At 36.1% G+C, this 16,895-nt stretch overlaps 1 protein-coding gene across 1 annotated transcript in view; it reads right to left on the minus strand.

Annotated features, from left to right (window-relative positions):
• The window catches only part of LOC148943606 (venom protease-like), a 61,182-nt gene extending 53,026 nt beyond the window's left edge, over nt 1–8,156 (minus strand). Inside the window, exons 1-2 of the mRNA XM_089101032.1 lie at nt 8,027–8,156; nt 5,399–5,625 (exon numbers count right to left, since the gene is read on the minus strand). Coding sequence (XP_088957158.1) covers nt 5,399–5,625; nt 8,027–8,078 — 279 coding nt within the window. The 5' untranslated portion in view covers nt 8,079–8,156. The remainder of the gene's footprint in view (nt 1–5,398; nt 5,626–8,026) is intronic.
• Between the last annotated feature and the right edge of the window lie 8,739 nt (nt 8,157–16,895).

Raw genomic sequence — 16,895 nt, forward strand, 5'->3', positions numbered from 1 at the left:
GCCGTTTACGTTTAACGGAAGTCATCGACAAAATTGATGTGAAGGATATTACTTTTTTCCTGTATATGTTGTATTTGAATAATATTATGTCAGAAAATATACAGCTGTTTGAACCCAGGGAAATTTTGAAAAGAATAAGAATTAACTACTGACCATAGGAAACAGTCATAAGTAACCCCGTTATTAACCTTAACTTAATTTGAATTAACTTCAGGAAGCTATAATAAAGTATTTCGTTGTCATGAATTTTTGATTTGTAAAAATACTATAAATAGTATTATATCAATAAAAAAAAATTCTTTTCTTTATGCAGGGTAAAATGCACAAATATTCATATGCGAACATGAAAAAAAGGAATTTACCGAAAATTATACTTACTATCTTTCACTGTGGTAGTTTTATTGAACGAACATTAGAAAAGAATCATGTTACACAGTGTTAAGTTTTGGTGGAAATGAAGAACAAAAACGCAGCTGTTTGGACCCAAGTTAATACTCATAAGTGTGACAATTAATTGTTCTTATAAATTAATTAAAAAAAAACTATCCGAAAAAGAAGTTTTTCAAAGAAAAGTAAAGTGCCATATTAAACTTAAGCTCAGGAGATATGAAGACCTGTTAAAATTCAAACTCAAAACGACCAGAAATTACTATTAAAGAATAAATGAAACCCAAAACGAACAGAAATTAAAAAAACAATCATAGCAAAAACATACAACAAGTAATAATATAAATGAATAAATAGGTTTTAAAGCGAGTAATGCTTAGATTGAATATGAAAATCAAGCTTAAAGCGAAAAAAAATAGTTTGCTATTAAAGTATAAATTCAACTTAAAACGAACATAAATTAAATAAACAATCAATGCAAACAAACATACAATATATATTAATTTAATGAATGAATGAATCTTAAAACAAGTGAAACTCAAATTGAATATGCAAATCAAGTTTGAATCGAATAAAAATAACTACAAACAAGAGTTTGGGTATCGCCTCACTGCAGAAGCCTAAAACCTACTGCGTCATTGGCGCCTTACTGAAAACCATACGAGTTCTGAACAGTCTTGGAAAGTATAAACAAAATCAAATTGAATGTTAGATATATAATGATATTAATTGTTGAAAGATTCATCAATTCAAGATTTTTTTTTCACTGTAATTTTTATTTTCATTTCCAATGCTGTAAGAACTGGAAAAGAACAAATTTGTAATATAAGAGTAATTCGTTTTCAGTGAAGTGCCAATGACACAGAAGGCTTTAGGTTTTTGCAATGAAAGAAGGGGGCAGTATCCAAATTTTGTTTGTAGTGAAACTATATTCGTCTTGACCAATCTTGGAAAGAACTAATGAAATAAAACGGAATATTTGACGCATAAGATATTAATTGCTGAAAGCTCATCGGTTAAAAATTTTACTGTAATTGTAATATTGATTTTCAATATTAAGTACCAAAGAAAACATTTGTAATATAATTCGTTTTCAGTAAGGTCCAATGACGCAGTAGGTATCGCATTATCGCATTACGTTCATTTTAAACCTTGGGATCAAAACTGAAACCTTAGCGGAGACAGTGTTGGGAGAAAGTTTCCCCCCTCACATGCATAATTGAGCAGCCACAGAGAAAGTATAACAAATGAAATTAATCTGTCTTTTGAAAATGTCTATTTTCAAAAGGCACGAACAAAATCATCTAAAGGAATCTGAAGTCCTACCCCTGACATTTCCGTTGATTCTTTATTTCCGCTACTTTTAGATGTAAAATTTAGAATATTATTGAATGGGGTTAGTCTTCCCCTCCCGGAATAATTCACATTTGGAAAACTTACCCCTGGGAAGTTCCTCCCCCCTCAAAGAACATTTTCATTTCCTGCTGATAATTCTTCCGTGTTAAATTCCACCCAGCAGAAATTTCAGAGCCGTGGAATATGCTCCCCAAACATATTCCCCTGAGATAATTTCGGATATTCATAAAAATGGAAGCTGAAATTTCTACTCAACTTTTTAGGTCAGAAGCAATGCTATAGCGTTACTTAAGTAAAGAGCCATAAGGGTTCAATGAATTAATACTTATTTATTTTTCCAGGGGCACTTTATGTGGAAGAGGTGGTCGCATAAATTTTGGAACGGGGTTCATTGAATTAAAAATTAAAAAGTGCTATTACACCAGGGACGGATCCAGGATTTTTTAGGGGAGGGGGCTCAAAATAGATTGATCCGATAAACTTGCGTTAGGAGCAAGTTTAATTAACACAATCTTGTGTTAATTAAGTAAATTACATTACTTTAGACTACGTTAGGGAGGAGAGCGCCCCCTCGCCCCTCCCCTGGATCCGCCACTGCCTTACACTCTCTGTTTCATTCCTTGTTAGGGAGGAGAGCAGATGCCTAATGGGGGTGTGTTAATACCAAAAGATTCTAATTCTCATTGGGCCTTGAGGTATAAACAGAATTAGTTCAAAGGGAGGGGTGGGGAAAAAGGTCGCGGGGGCAGTATTTGACCTTCGATCAGTTTTGTCGTAAGGGCTGGACTAGAACTTCCAATTTCCAATCAAATGAACCCTCTCTGAAGTTTATACGAGAATCCCTTCCTGCCCCCGGGCCCTGGGGGGTTTTGTCGACGCCTGAGTTTTGTTACTTAACCTTTCAACTATTTTTAACAAAATTTTTATCAGATGCATTTAGGGCATGGATGAATGGGGGGGGGGCTAGTTGCCCTCCAATCTCTTTTGACTCTTAAAAAGTGAACAAGAACTTTCAATTTCCAATCAAGTGAGCCCTGTCTAAAGTTTATACGAGTATCCCGTCCATAAGAAATTACATGAAGGATTCGGAGAATACTTAAATGGCAACCCTTGCCTTGAGGGCTGTGGGGGAGTTGTCATCCCCAAAGACTTAATTTCCAGACCTTAAAACTACGTTTCATAAAATGGCTGTCTCAAAATTTTGATCGGATGTGTTTGGGGATAAGGTGGGCGTGAGAGGGGGGTTAGTTGCCCACAGAATCACTTTTGACTATTAAAAAGGGCACTAGCCCTTTGAATTTCCAATCGAATGAGCCTATTTTGAAGTTTCTAGGACACCGCCTTCTATAAAAACCTTATATGCCCCCAGGGTATGACTTAAAACCCTTCCCTTGGGGGTTGTGGGGGAGTGTCCTCGTCAAAAATATATTTTCTATCCGAAAATCAACTACGTTGAACAAAATGACTATCTCAAAATTTTGATTGGATGTGCTTGGGGGAATGATGGGCGTGGGGGCGGGGCTAGTTGCCCTCCAATCACTTTCGACTATCAAAAATGGCACTATCCCTTTGAATTTTCTATCGAATGAGCATGTTTTTAAGTCTAGATGATAACGCCTTATATAAAAACCTTATATGCCCCCAGGGCATAACTTCAAACCCTTGCCCTGTTGGTATGGGGGGAGTGTCCTTTTCAAAAATATACTTTCTATCTGGAAATCAACTATGCTGAACAAAATGGCTATCTCAAAATTTTGATTGGATGTGTTTGGGGGAATGATGGGCATAGGGGGGGGGCTAATTGCCCTCCAATCCTTTTCGACTATTAAAAAGGGCACTAGCCCTATGAATTTCTAATCAAATGAGCCTTTTTTGAAGTTTCTACGATAACGCCTTCTATAAAAACCTTATATGCCCCCAGGACATAACTAAAAACCCTTTCCCTGAGGGTTTTGGGGGATTGTCCTCCTCAAAAGCATATTTTCTAACTGTGAATCAACTATGCTGAACAAAATGGCTATCTCAAAATTTTGATTGGATATGTTTGTGGGAATGTGGGGCGTGAGGAGGGGGGGCTAGTTGCCCTCCAATCACTTTCGACTATTAAAAAGGGCACTAGCCCTTTGAATTTCCAATCGAATGAGCCTTTTTTGAAGTTTCTACAACAACTCCTTCTGTAAAAACCTTATATGCCCCCAGTGCATAGCTTAAAACCCTTGCCCTGAAGATCGTGGGGAGTGTCCTCCTCAAAAACATATTTTCTATCCGGAAATTAACTACGCTGAACAAAATGGCTATCTCAAAATTTTGATTGGATATGTTTGGCGAAATAATGAGCGTGGGGTGGGGGCTAGTTGAACTCCAATCACTTTCGACTATTAAAAAGGCCACTAGCCCTTTAATTTCCAATCGAATGAGCCTGTTTTGAAGTTTCTACGACAACACCTTCTAAAAAAACCTTTTTTGCCCCCAGGGCATAACTTAAATCCCTTGCCTTGAGGGTTGTGGGGGAGTATCATTCTCAAAAACATATTTTCTATCTGGAAATCAACTACGCTCAACAAAATAGCTATCTCAAACTTTTGATTGTAGGGGTTTGGCGTAATGAGGGGTGTGGGGGGGGGCTAGCTGCCCTCTATTCATTTTTGACGGTGAAAAAGGGCACTCGAACTATCGATTTCCGATCGAATGTGCCCCTTTTGAAGTCTCTACGATGACCCCTTCCATATGAAGTGCCTCTGGGGAAAAAAAAAATAATAGTAATAAAACATTGGAGCCGTATGGCCTTTACTATTGGCAACGCTACAGCGTTGCCTCTGATTCATCTTAGGAAGCACTTGTTAAGTCTATCACTGTTTCGAAAATTTTAATTCGCGAAGATACTAACTTTTTTGTAATTAATACTGCAAACACATACATTATTTTACAGAGGACAAACTCATATCCTGAGCAGTTTATATTTGGGAAATAACTAGAAAAAACGAAAAAATTGTATGAAAAATTATTTGAGGTACAGAAATCCTACTAATTTTCAGTTCATTTATATTCTCGGGGTGAAACGTCCAAATAATCAGTACCAAACATGTAAAATACGAATTTTCTGAACAGCGAAATTAATGTCTTCCCCTTTGCCAATTTTATTGAATGAGTCATTAGAAAAGGATCAAATTCTAATATGTCAAATTTTGTTGAAAACAAGAAAAATGATCTTTATTTTCAAATCGATCGACATGTAATATTGTCCAGATATATCTCTATGTTTCAATTCGCAGTTAATACTCCCTTAAAATTCCCAGCATTTTAGGCCGACTTTATTTGTCGCAAAATAAACGATAAATTTTTCATTCCGTGTTGTAATTTTTCTAGAATTCAATCTTTTTCCAATTGCTGTTCTTTTATCATTTTATTAATTTTGAAACCCGTATACAATAATGAAGAAAAAGACGTAATTATAAATAGAAAAAAAAACAAAGACAATGGACGAACATTTACATTAACAAATCAATGACATCAGCAAATAAAAGTAACCTTAGACGAAAAAGAGAAAATATATGGATAACCTCAATTATAATTCACACAAGGATACTAAATATTATTTTAAACCCAGCACTAAACTCTTTGACATACGTACTTAAATTGGAAATGTAATACTTACTAATTCTTTAGATTTGTTGCTACTATTGCATGCTGAAGCCTTTAGAAACTTGTTTTTTATTGAAGATTTCAGTTTGGCCAAACTTGGGCAATCCTTCAGTTTTTTGCATGTTCCTAAGTTAGCATTTCCATCCAAACAGGTAAGGGAACCGTCTTTTAGTGTGCTCTTAAGTTGGGTCTTCCCAAATAGGGAGGAACTTGATCTTGACGGCAGCTTCACTTCATTTCCTTTAAAATTACGTAGATTAGTTTTATTAGTTACTACTGCCACGACTAACCCCATTGAAGAGAGTTTTTAGCCCCTCCCCCTCACCCATCTGGCGCTACAAATGTTTACCAAACTTTGGTAAGAATATAAAATATATTGCAAATTAAAAGCGAGAACATTAGCGTTGTCTTAGCAAAGACGAACTTGTTTCCCGCTTCTTCTAAAGGGGTAATTAGTTACAACGAACGGTCATAAAATGTAGTGGAAGCCCTCGTTAAAAAAGAAAACATTTAGTATAGTATTATACTTCTTTGTAGTATTTTATATTTTATATTTTATATTTTATATAGTGTTTTGTATTTTATATACTACTTTTTATAGCATTATACTAGATTTGGACAACCGGCCAAATTTTCAACCCTCAAAGCTTTAGTCCGCATGGTGTTATCTTGGGCTTTTTGTACCAACAAGTTTATTAATAAAATAACTTTACAAAAACAAGAAATCACAGAAAAGTCAATTAAAACCCAACAAACGGGAAAACAACACGTGAAAAAAGCTGATATAGGATAAAATATAAGCAAAAATAAGCGTGAATTAAAGAAAGGCACTGGTACTAGCAAGCAATTCCAAGGAGGGAGGGGTGGAGGGTTATTATTAGGGGCAAATTTAATTCATATTAAGAGATATTTCTGGGCGGTCTTAATGAAAATGCATTGTTTCTATTGTTCTATTAGACGCAACTGCAAGAAAAAGAGACACATTTTTGCATTCGGTTATTTCAAAGAGGTTTTAATGAAAATGCCACGTTTCTTTGAGCCAAGGCTATGCATATTCACGCCACCGTGACAATATCTGCCTGGCTCACTCTAGCGAGCAATTCCAGGGGGTAGGGTTGTTGTTAGAGGTAAATTTTACCCAAATTATGAGATATTTTTGAGAGGTTTTAATGAAAATATCTCGTTTCTTTGAGCCAAGACTATGCATTCCTGGTTAGTAAGCACTCATTTGAATAATGTTCTACCTCATATTTTGCATAATCTCGTTAGAGGTATATTCAACCCACACTAAGAGATATTTTTGAGAGCTGTTAATGAAAATGCCCCGTTTCTTTGACTGAGTGTTATATTTTAGTTCCCCTCCCTCAAAAAAAATTTTTTTACCACCTACCAGCTAAACTTTAAGCTGTAGAACATGTTAGTCCAAGGCAATTCACGCCACCATGGCAAGCTATTGAGATGATAAACAATAAATTTCGTTCTCTCCATGTTGGCCCGCAGTCCTATTTTTCTCTATAGGGTCACTAGAAGACAAAGATTTTCTTGTAGGCCCTTTAGCGTGTTGCTTAGGAGCAACAAGTCATCCATATAAGAAATCAAAATTAAATCCAAGCCCTCCGAAAAAATACCCCTTGAACGACTCTAGTTACAGAATAAATCACAGAACTGAAGATGATATGAGTTAATGCAGACTTTAATAAGTTCCTTTGAAAAGCTGAATTGGTGCCGAAAGTTTTTGTTTGCAGTGACTGGCGATTATTTTCCATTTCAAACCTAAACGAATATGCCTTTGGGAGTACCGGTCATAGAGATTAATGACAATGCGGGGTTTGACGCAGGAATCTATGAGGCATCACAGTACTTGCTTGTGGAAAATATAATCTAACGCAACAGAAATTAATGTGGACGCTGCGGACAAACAGTGTCAAACTAAAGACGTAGTTTACAAAAAGTGTCTTTCTCCTAAAAATGTAGTTCTTATTATTCTGTTTAGTTGCCGATAAGTCTGTCCTTAGCCCCACTCATTTCTGAATCCGAGTTTAACGTTCTCAAATCTCTCATATGGCCTACGCAAAAGTGTATTCTAGGCTTGTGAACACATAAATGAGAATGTGTTGCGGGATGTTGTATTTTGGTGAGGTAAGGGGCTAAACTAAAACAAAACAGAAAATATTCGAATAACTTAAAGAAATATAGAAGCTATAAGGATAATCTTTCCAATATCAAAATTGCAGAGGATAGGTTTCGAAGTCCCCTTATCCCCCACATAAGTGCACAGACGCAAAGCAAAAATCCAGAGAAGGATGCCTGGCACATATGCTTAAGTTTCTATCTGGGGGAGAGATATATTAAAAAAACACAAATACAGGAAAATTTTACGATAATCCTTATAAATAAAAGCAAACATTGTAAGATTTTGGGTTTTTTAGAGGAAATGGTACGCGGTATTTTATATTTTTGGTCCTGCTACGTCTAGTTTAGAAGCCACCAGAGGCATTGAAGGAGCCAAGATTGAATACAGATAGTTCCGTATTGAACAACTCCAAGATTTAGGCAAAGGCCTATACGTCTTAAAAATAACTTTCAAAGTAGTAATATTCTGATGCACTACTTCTGAAACCTAATGAAAAAAAGGGTGTACCTGCTAAATTAGAAAAAATACCAAAAATCAAAAGCAAACGATGTACAATCATTTCCACGTCAGACACTGCATGTTATCCAAGTACTGATTTTTTGATGGCATATATGAACTATGACGGAATTTCACGCTCATTGGCATTAGATTACTTGAACTTATGCAATATGTTTAATACCATACAAAAAAAAATCCAATTGTGTTAATGAACCTTTTTGCGGTTACTCTTGGCATTGTTATTGCTTTCGGCAAGTGCATGGGTTACCGCCACCTATGAGGCTGAATTTCACTTCATTTTTTCACTGGGCTATCGGCAGCATTTCACTTTTCTAATAATATTTATTCGCTAAAATTAATCATTGGGACAATAAATAACTTTTGAAAATCCAGTAAATTAATGCCCACTATGGTTTTTTCAAGCTATTGCACTTCGATCACAAATAATTTCAATTAAATTTCAAAATATTTCAATTAATTCAAGGTAAAAGCACTAAAAAAGACAAGCACCCCTTCCAAAATTGCATTTTTAAACTACAAGAATAAAATCGACCTTTCTTGTGTGTAGATATACTTAATCAGTCTTAGGGAATGCTTCCCAAATGTCTTTTAAGTTCATATGTATATATTTATTGGTTAAGGGCTCGGCAAACGTAGCTGATTTTGGAACCCGATTTCAGCATCAGTGGTCAAACGATAGCGGTAAGAAAAATTTGTTGAAAGAGAAATTTATTGCGCAATATTTTCAAAACAAAAAATCATGGACACAAATAGTCAACTGGAGTTCATTAATAGTTGCATGATTGATCTCAGCTTAGTTCTCAGTTTAGTTCTCAGTTCAGTATCGGGGTCTTTCACCACAGACATCTCTGGCTGACTATATATTTGTATCCCTATTTTTTGTGATGATCATGATGGAAGTCGGCGCTGATTTTGTAAATCGCGCCGAAAACTAGAAAATTTTTCCAGCCCAAATCGACGCTGATTTCTTTTAAAATCGGCGCTTATTTGGAAATTAGTTCCCGAAATCAGCTACGTGTGCCCAGCCCTTTATAGTATGGGCTTGAACGGATTTTAGCTTGAACCTATTAGCTTGTCTACTCTCTAAGATTTACTTTCACATCCGCTTTACTGAAAACAGTACACTTCTTCAGCTGTGTATTTTATTCGAAATGTTAAGGGAAAAACTATAGCTTACTGCGAGTACTTGAAGTAACAAACCTAGTTTCGCATGTGGGTTGAGCAGCAGCAAAAATGGTGCAGCAATTTTACTTAAAATTTTTCCAGATCGTTCAATTTTAATATGGCTTCTTACGTTCAATCAAGTTTTACTTTCTTCTTGATATCATGAAACATCCTCATGTCGCTAAAACAAAAATAGGTTGCCATTCGATCCCATTTTACCTAGAGTTTTCTCAGGTTATTTCTGCTAAATTTGCTTTGGCATGGAATCAGGAGTTAAGTAAAGTCGTTACTGTTATGGGTAGAATTATGAAGTTAAAGCTCAGGCAACAAAGGCAAGTTAATGAAGTTTTATACCAAACTAACAATGAACTTCTCTTTACGGTAAACTGAATGAGGCTAATAAACAACGTAAGATACTAAAAAAAAACAAATCCGGAAGTTTGTTCAATCCTACTACAAAAATAAAGTCGAAGATTTATTCACAAATAAATCAAATAATTATGAGGTTAAAAAGTTGTGTGACAGGAATCGTGACCATCTTAATTTCAAATTACTGGAGTCCCCTGAACTACCGCCTAGTCTAAATAGGTTCCTGGATTTCAAACTAGAAAGCCTTCTGTTATTGTCTTATCAATTACAAATTGATAATCTTCCCCGTTCTTCACCTTTTAGTTCTCTTTCGGAGATCAAAAGACGATTTGGGAAGTAAAAAAAACAAGTGGGTCCCCCCTGGATATCCCTTTTCCTATTATTAGTTTCTTCGGTGATTTCCTGTCAATGCCCTTGTCTGCGTGGTTTCACTACCCCCTTAAAAATGAACGATAAAGAAATTCTGTTATTGAAGGTGAACCTATATCTCCCACTTCTGTATTCGTAAAACTGTATGAAGGATTTCTTGCAGATCAACCAAAGAAACAGATTTATCGTATTACTAGCATGAGGCAATTTGGGAGCCTCGAATCCACTTCAACTTCACACTAACTTGTTCCTCTGGTCAACATCATCAGAAATTTTTTTGAAAAGCCTAATACTTGGCTAAATTTAATTTCATTCGATCTCCAAAAAGAATAAGATCTTGCTAAACTCAATATGTTATTTAATAATTTGTCACTGAATTCAATAAAAAAAACAAGTTTCTTCAACTGAAAGTAAGCAGTGACATTAAAACTTAAGACGAACAGCGAGTAATTTGTATATGAGGGAGACTGCGCCCTCCTCAATCCCTCACTCTTCACACTAAAGTCTTCTAGTACTTTAAAAAAAAAATTATTATTATCAAACAACCCTTCTATTTCAGTAGTCGTTCTCGAAGAAATGGGACAAAAAGTCAAACTTTAGCGTAAAGAGAATGCATTGAGGAGGGGGCAGCCACCCTCATATATGGAATAATTTCTGTTAGTTTTATTTAATGTCATTCCGTACTTTCAGTGAAAAAATATATTTTTTTATCTTATTTTTGATCGTTTAACAAATGATGCCGGGAAATTCCCCTCCTCTCTGTGGAAGTTTCCCTTACAAAAAATCCCTCATTGGGAAGTTTCTCCCACACAAAACAAATCTAACCTCACACAAAACTCCTCCAGGAAAATTACTTGCGGAAGATCATGCCTGAAAAATTCTCCTCGGCATACTTTCATTTCAAAATGAATGTTTATCATTTAATTTCTGATTGCTCTTCAAATCATGCTGGATATCTCGCCTCCGTGGAATTTTATCCCGGAACCATCCCCTCAATAAAGTGTTTCTTCCACGGAAAATTTCTTTATGGAGAATTTTTCCCACGGAAAATCTCCTGTGGAGGAGTCCTCCCGTGGAAAATTTGCTCCTCTCCCACAGAAACATACCCAGACAATTTCAACCTCGCCGAAAGTTTCTCCCGGGCAATTCTCTTGGAACCTCCTCCATATGTAGAGTCACAAAAAGAAGTAAGACAAATAAAAAACAATTATACAGTAAATCTTGCAAATTCCCTCCATGTAAAATCTCCCCTGGAAAGTTCAACCCTGGAAACTTCCCTTCCTCACAAAAAATCATCCCGTGGAGAATCCCACTCCCCTCCCCCAAAAAATACCCCATATAATTCCCTTCCCCGAAAATGTCTTTGTACTTCCCAATGAAAAGAATACCATGTGTAAACAACAGGCAATCTGTGTAACTTAGAGCCCTTTCACCAGGGGCTTCGGGGGGGGGGGTCATGTAATCCCAGAAGGTATTTCTATTGGAAGTTTCAACTCTGCTTAACAAAATGGTTATCTCAAAGTTTCGACGGGAAGATTATGGGGGAAAAGGGTCTTGAAAGGAGGTTTGGATGCCCTCCAATCTTTTTGGTAACTTAAAATGGGGACTATAGCTCATAACTTCCCTTAGAATGAGTCCTTTCTTGATCTTCTTGGACCGTTGGTTCAATGCAATTACACATGAAAAAGACCGCATCCGTGATATATCTTCTGGCAAAAAATACAAAATTCCACAGCTGCAGATGGGAGTTTGAAACCTTTACAGTACGGTTCTCTGATAAGCTGAATCTGGTGGTACAATTTTTTATCAAGATTCCTTGACGTTTTGGGTTTTATCTTCCTTTTTCGAAAATAAGGCACATTTTTCAGGCACGTAATTTTTAGAGGTAAAATTAAACTTAACAAATTTTAAATATTTGGAATCAACATAAAAAGCCATCCGTCGACCACCCTTAAAAGGATTTTTTGTTTTAATGCTAGTTTTCTTTTTTTTATTTATTATTATTATTATTTTTTATTTTGCTGGGTTATTATTATTTTTTATATCATATTATTTATTTGTATGATACATTTAAAGAGGTTTACCTCCCTTGGAGTCGCTTACTTTTCTGAATTGTTTGGTTTATTGAGATTTTAATTTGCACGTATTTGCTCCTGTTTTTGTATCTGTTTTTTTTTTTCTTCTTTCTTTCTATCATACTCTATCGTCACACTTCGTATTTTTGATGGTTATAAAATAAATAAATTAATTAATTAATTCTTTTGATATATCTATTGTTTTTAAAATTCTGTTTCTTACAATTACGGTTACGATTTATAACCGTAATATATAATTACGGCTAATAAAGAGTCGTTCCTTATTTACAGTTCGTCACCACGAACTGTTTGATTTAATGTTAATCCTTCCTAGTGATATTGGTTGCCTCCCTTACGTTAAATCTATGACACAAAGTAAAATATATAAATCAATATTGTGGAGCCTGCCGGTTCACTAAGCTCTCCCTATGGCCATTTTAGGTACAAGCGGTCCCTATGGCCATTGTGGATACGGGCGGTCCACCAAGCGTTCCTATGGCCACTGTGGATACAAGCGGTCCATCTAGCAGTCCGCCTTTATAGCCATTGTGGAAATAAGCGGTCCTTCCTATGGATCCCGTGAGAACCTAATTTACAGAAGCCAGCCGGAACTCCTATGGATCCTGCAACTGCACCTAATTTGCATAAGTCATGAGGCACGCCTAATTTACATGAGTCGGTCGGAACTCATATGGATCCCATGAGAGTGCCTAATTTACATAAGTCAGGAGGCGTACCTAATTTACATAAGTCAGCCGAAACACGTATACAAAAGAATTTGGTGAGGCCCTATACTAGGATAAAGCATTATCATAGGCAGCCCAATCGCGCTGCCTAAGTAAAGGTCGATGTTGGCACAATGTATTATTTTTTTCCATACAAGGGCACTTCTTATCGAAGGAGTTGTAGAAACTTCGAAAAGGGCTAATTCGATTGGAAATTGGAGTGGCTAGTGCCCTTTTTAATAGTAGAAACTTAATGGCTGGCAACTAGCCCCTCCCCCCCACGCCCATCCGTCCCCCAAACACATCCAATCAAAATTTTGAGATAGCCATTTTGTTTAGCTTAGTTGATTTCCAGATAGAAAATATGTTTTTGAGGAGGATACTCCCCTACAACCATCAGGGGAAGGGTTTTAAGTTATGCCCTGGGGGTATACAAGAACGATGTTGGCACAATGTATTATTTATTATTTGTTTCCTTTAGAGCAGGGCACTTCGTATTGAAGAAGTTTTCGTAAAAACTTTGAAAAGGGCACATTCAATTGGAAATTGGAGTGGCTTGTGCCCTTTTTAATAGTCGAAAGTGATTGGAAGGCGAGCAACACCCCTTCCATGCCCACCATTTCCCAAACACATCCAATCAAAATTTTGAGATAACCATTTTGTTCAGCGTAGTTGATTTCCAAAGAGAAATTATGTTTTTGAGGAGGACACTCCCTCACAGCCCTCAGGGCAAGGGATGTAAGTAATGCCCTGGGGTATATAAAGTTTTTATTGAAATCTTTGTCGTAGAAACTTGAAAAAGGGCTCATTACATTGGAAATTCAAAGGGTTAGTGCCATTTGTAATAGTCGAAAGTGATTTGAGTGAAACTAACCCCCCTCTCACGCCCACCATTTCCCCAAAAACATCCAATCAAAATTTTTACATAGCCATTTTATTCAATGTAGTTGAAAGTTTTGGAAATTCGGTCTTTCAGGATGAAACCCCCCCCAAGCCCTCATGGCAAGGGTTGTAAGCTATGCCCTGGGGCATACAAGGTTTTTATTGAAAGTATTGTCGTAGAAACTTCAAAAGGGCTAATTCGATTAGAAATTAAAAGGGTTGGAGCCTTTTTAATAGTCGAAAAGGATTGGAGAGCGACTAACGGCCCTCTCACGCCCACCATTTTCCCAAACACATCCAATCAAAATTTTGAGATATCCATTTTGTTCAAAGTAGTTAAAAGTTCTTGAAATTAGTTCTTTTAGGATGATAACCCCCTCAGAGCCCTCAGTGCAAGGGTTGTAAGTTATGCCCTGGGGACATATAAAGTTTATATAGAAAGTTGTTGTAGAAATTTCAAAAATGCCTCATTTGATTTGAAATTGAAATTGCCCTTTTTAATAGTCGAAAGTTAGTGGAGTGCAATTAACCCCCCTCTCATGCCCACCATTTCCCCAAAAACATTCAATCAAAGTTTAGAGATAGCCATTTTGTTCAACGTAATTGAAAGTTCTGGAAATTATGCATTTAATGATGACGAACCCCCCAGAGTCCCAAGGGCAAAGGCTGTAAGTTATGCCCTGGGGGCATATAAGGTTCTTATAGATAGAGTTGTCGTAAAACTTCAAAAGGGACTCATTCAATTGGGAATTGAGAGGGCTAGTGCCATTTTTAATAGTGAAAAGTGATTGGAGGGTAACTAACCCTCCTCTCACGCGCACCATTCCTCCAAACACATCCAATCAAAATTTTCAGATACCCATTTTGTTCAAAGCAGTGGAAAGTTCTGGAAATTAAGTCTTTGAGAATGACACCCCCCCCCCAGCCCTCAGGGAAAGGGTTGTAAGTTATGCCTTGGGGGCATATAAGATTTTTATTGAAAGTGATGTCGTAGAAACTTCAAAAGGGCTCATTTGATTGAAAATTCAAAGGGCTAGTGCCATTTTTAATAGTTGAAAGTGATTGGAGAGGGACTACCGCCCTTCTCATGCTCACCATTTCCCCAAACACATCCAATCAAAATTTTGGGATAGCCATTTTGTTTAACGTAGTTGAAAGCTCTGGAAATTAGTTCTTAGAGGATGACAACCACCCTGACAGCCCTTAGGGTAAGGGTTGTAAATTATGCCCCTGGGGCATGTAAGGTGCTTATAGAAGGTGTTGTCGTTTCAAAAAGGGCTCATTCGATTGGAAATCGAATGACCTAGTACCATTTTTAATAGTCGAAAGTGATTGGAAGGCTTGACATTTTTATAGTAAAGATCGATGCGGACATAATATATTATTTTTTTTGTTGTTGTTGTTTAGACCAGGGCACTTCGTATCGAAGTAGTTGTCGTGAGAACTTCGATAAGGGCTCATTTGATTGAAAATAGAAAGAGCTGATGTCCTTTTTAATAGTCAAGAGTGATTGGAGGGCAACTAATCCCCCTCCCACGCCCATTCTCCCATTTGCCCATTATGTTTAAAAACTAAATGTTGCCTTAAGATTAAATCAAAATGCACTGTTAATGTTAATTCTCAATAAGGCATCTCAGCAGTATCCCAAGAACGACTGAGGGTATTATGTTCAAACTTTCGGGAATACTTCTGCTCTTAAAATTTAACCAAATCAAAATAGCGTAAGTGTATCCAAGCTATCAAAGAAAGTAAACAGATGTTTCTGCGAATGGTACTAAGTTTTCCATTTCAGGCCAACTAGAGGAGGTATGAAACTAAATTAAACACTACTATTTGTGTCCAGATTTTTAAAATGTTGTTAAAAATTGCTGAAAATTTTTCTCCAGCTTACAAATAGCAGGTTAAACTATAAAGTCTTAAAAAAACGAAAATATTTAAAGTATTATTTTCTTTTTCCCTGAAAAGACTATGTCAATATAAAACGAACAGAAATTAACTAAAACAACTTTTTTCCACATAATAAGTTTTTCAAAAAAAAGTGAAGAACTCCATTAAACAAAAAATGAGCAAAAATAAAATCAAATAGTCTACCAAGCGTGAAACTACCACAAATCAGCAGCGATAAATAAATGAAACCCAAAACGAACAGAAATTACAATAAATAACCGAATCAAAATCAAAACGAGCAGATATTAACATAAGTTGGGCTCAAAACCCCAATGCCTTCCCAAGGCCAGAACAAAATTTGCGCTTTACTGAAAAAATACAAATGAATTTGCATTGTCAGTTTAATATACATATACTGATATTTAGTAATCAAAAAGTAAAAAAACATTTTAATTTTTTTAGTAAAGTGCAAATTTTGTTCTGGCCTTGGGAAGTCATAGGGGTTTTGAGCCAAACTTATGTTAATTTCTGCTCGTTTTGAGGTTGATTCGGTTATTTATTGTAATTTCTATTCGTTTTGGGTTTCATTTATTTATCGATGCTGATTTGTGGTAGTTTCACGCTTGGTAGACTATTTGATTTTATTTTTGCTCCTTTTTTATTTAATGAAGTTCTTTACTTTTCTTTGAAAAACTTGTTTGTGGAAAAAAATTTTTAGTTAATTTATGTTCGTGTTATATTGACATAGTCTTTTCAGGGAAAAAGAAAATAACACTTTAAATATTTTCGTTTTTTTAAGACTTTATAGTTTAACCTGCTATTTGTAAGCTGGAGAAAAATTTTCAGCAATTTTTAACAACATTTTAAAAATCTGGATTTAAAAATCTTGGGTGGCATCTTGTTGAATAGCTTAGCAGATATGCACTGATTTTCCGAGATTGGCTCGGGCCTTGGGCCGTGCATTTATGCACAATACAATCTCAACATACTTCAGGTTCTAATACGGTATAATTCCCCATCCCGTAATAATATATAATTGAAGTCTTTGTATTAAGATGTAAAATCTTAATGAATGGCTTTTTTGGAATCGTTAGCTCGGGGACTTCTGGATCAATATTTTTTGTACCTTTCCGCAGTGATAATTAAAACAGCTTTGTCAAATATCGGTCCGATTCTAGGTCAGGAGCATGTTCTGAAGATCAACAACCTTTGCCTGCCTTCAATCTCAGATTTCCGGTTGTCAGATCAGAATTCAAACGACGAAGTTCTCTAATGTTGTAACAATATTGTCTCATCGTCGAATTACGTTACCTCAAAAGGTTCGGACACATCTCATACAGCCCTGAAGAATACTTTATTAAACACTTGCTGAAACGAAGGAAACTA

Source organism: Artemia sp. Qi Xiang Cuo, chromosome 15 (assembly GCF_049724085.1).
Source record: "Artemia sp. Qi Xiang Cuo chromosome 15, ASM4972408v1, whole genome shotgun sequence".
Lineage (NCBI taxonomy): Eukaryota > Metazoa > Arthropoda > Branchiopoda > Anostraca > Artemiidae > Artemia > Artemia sp. Qi Xiang Cuo.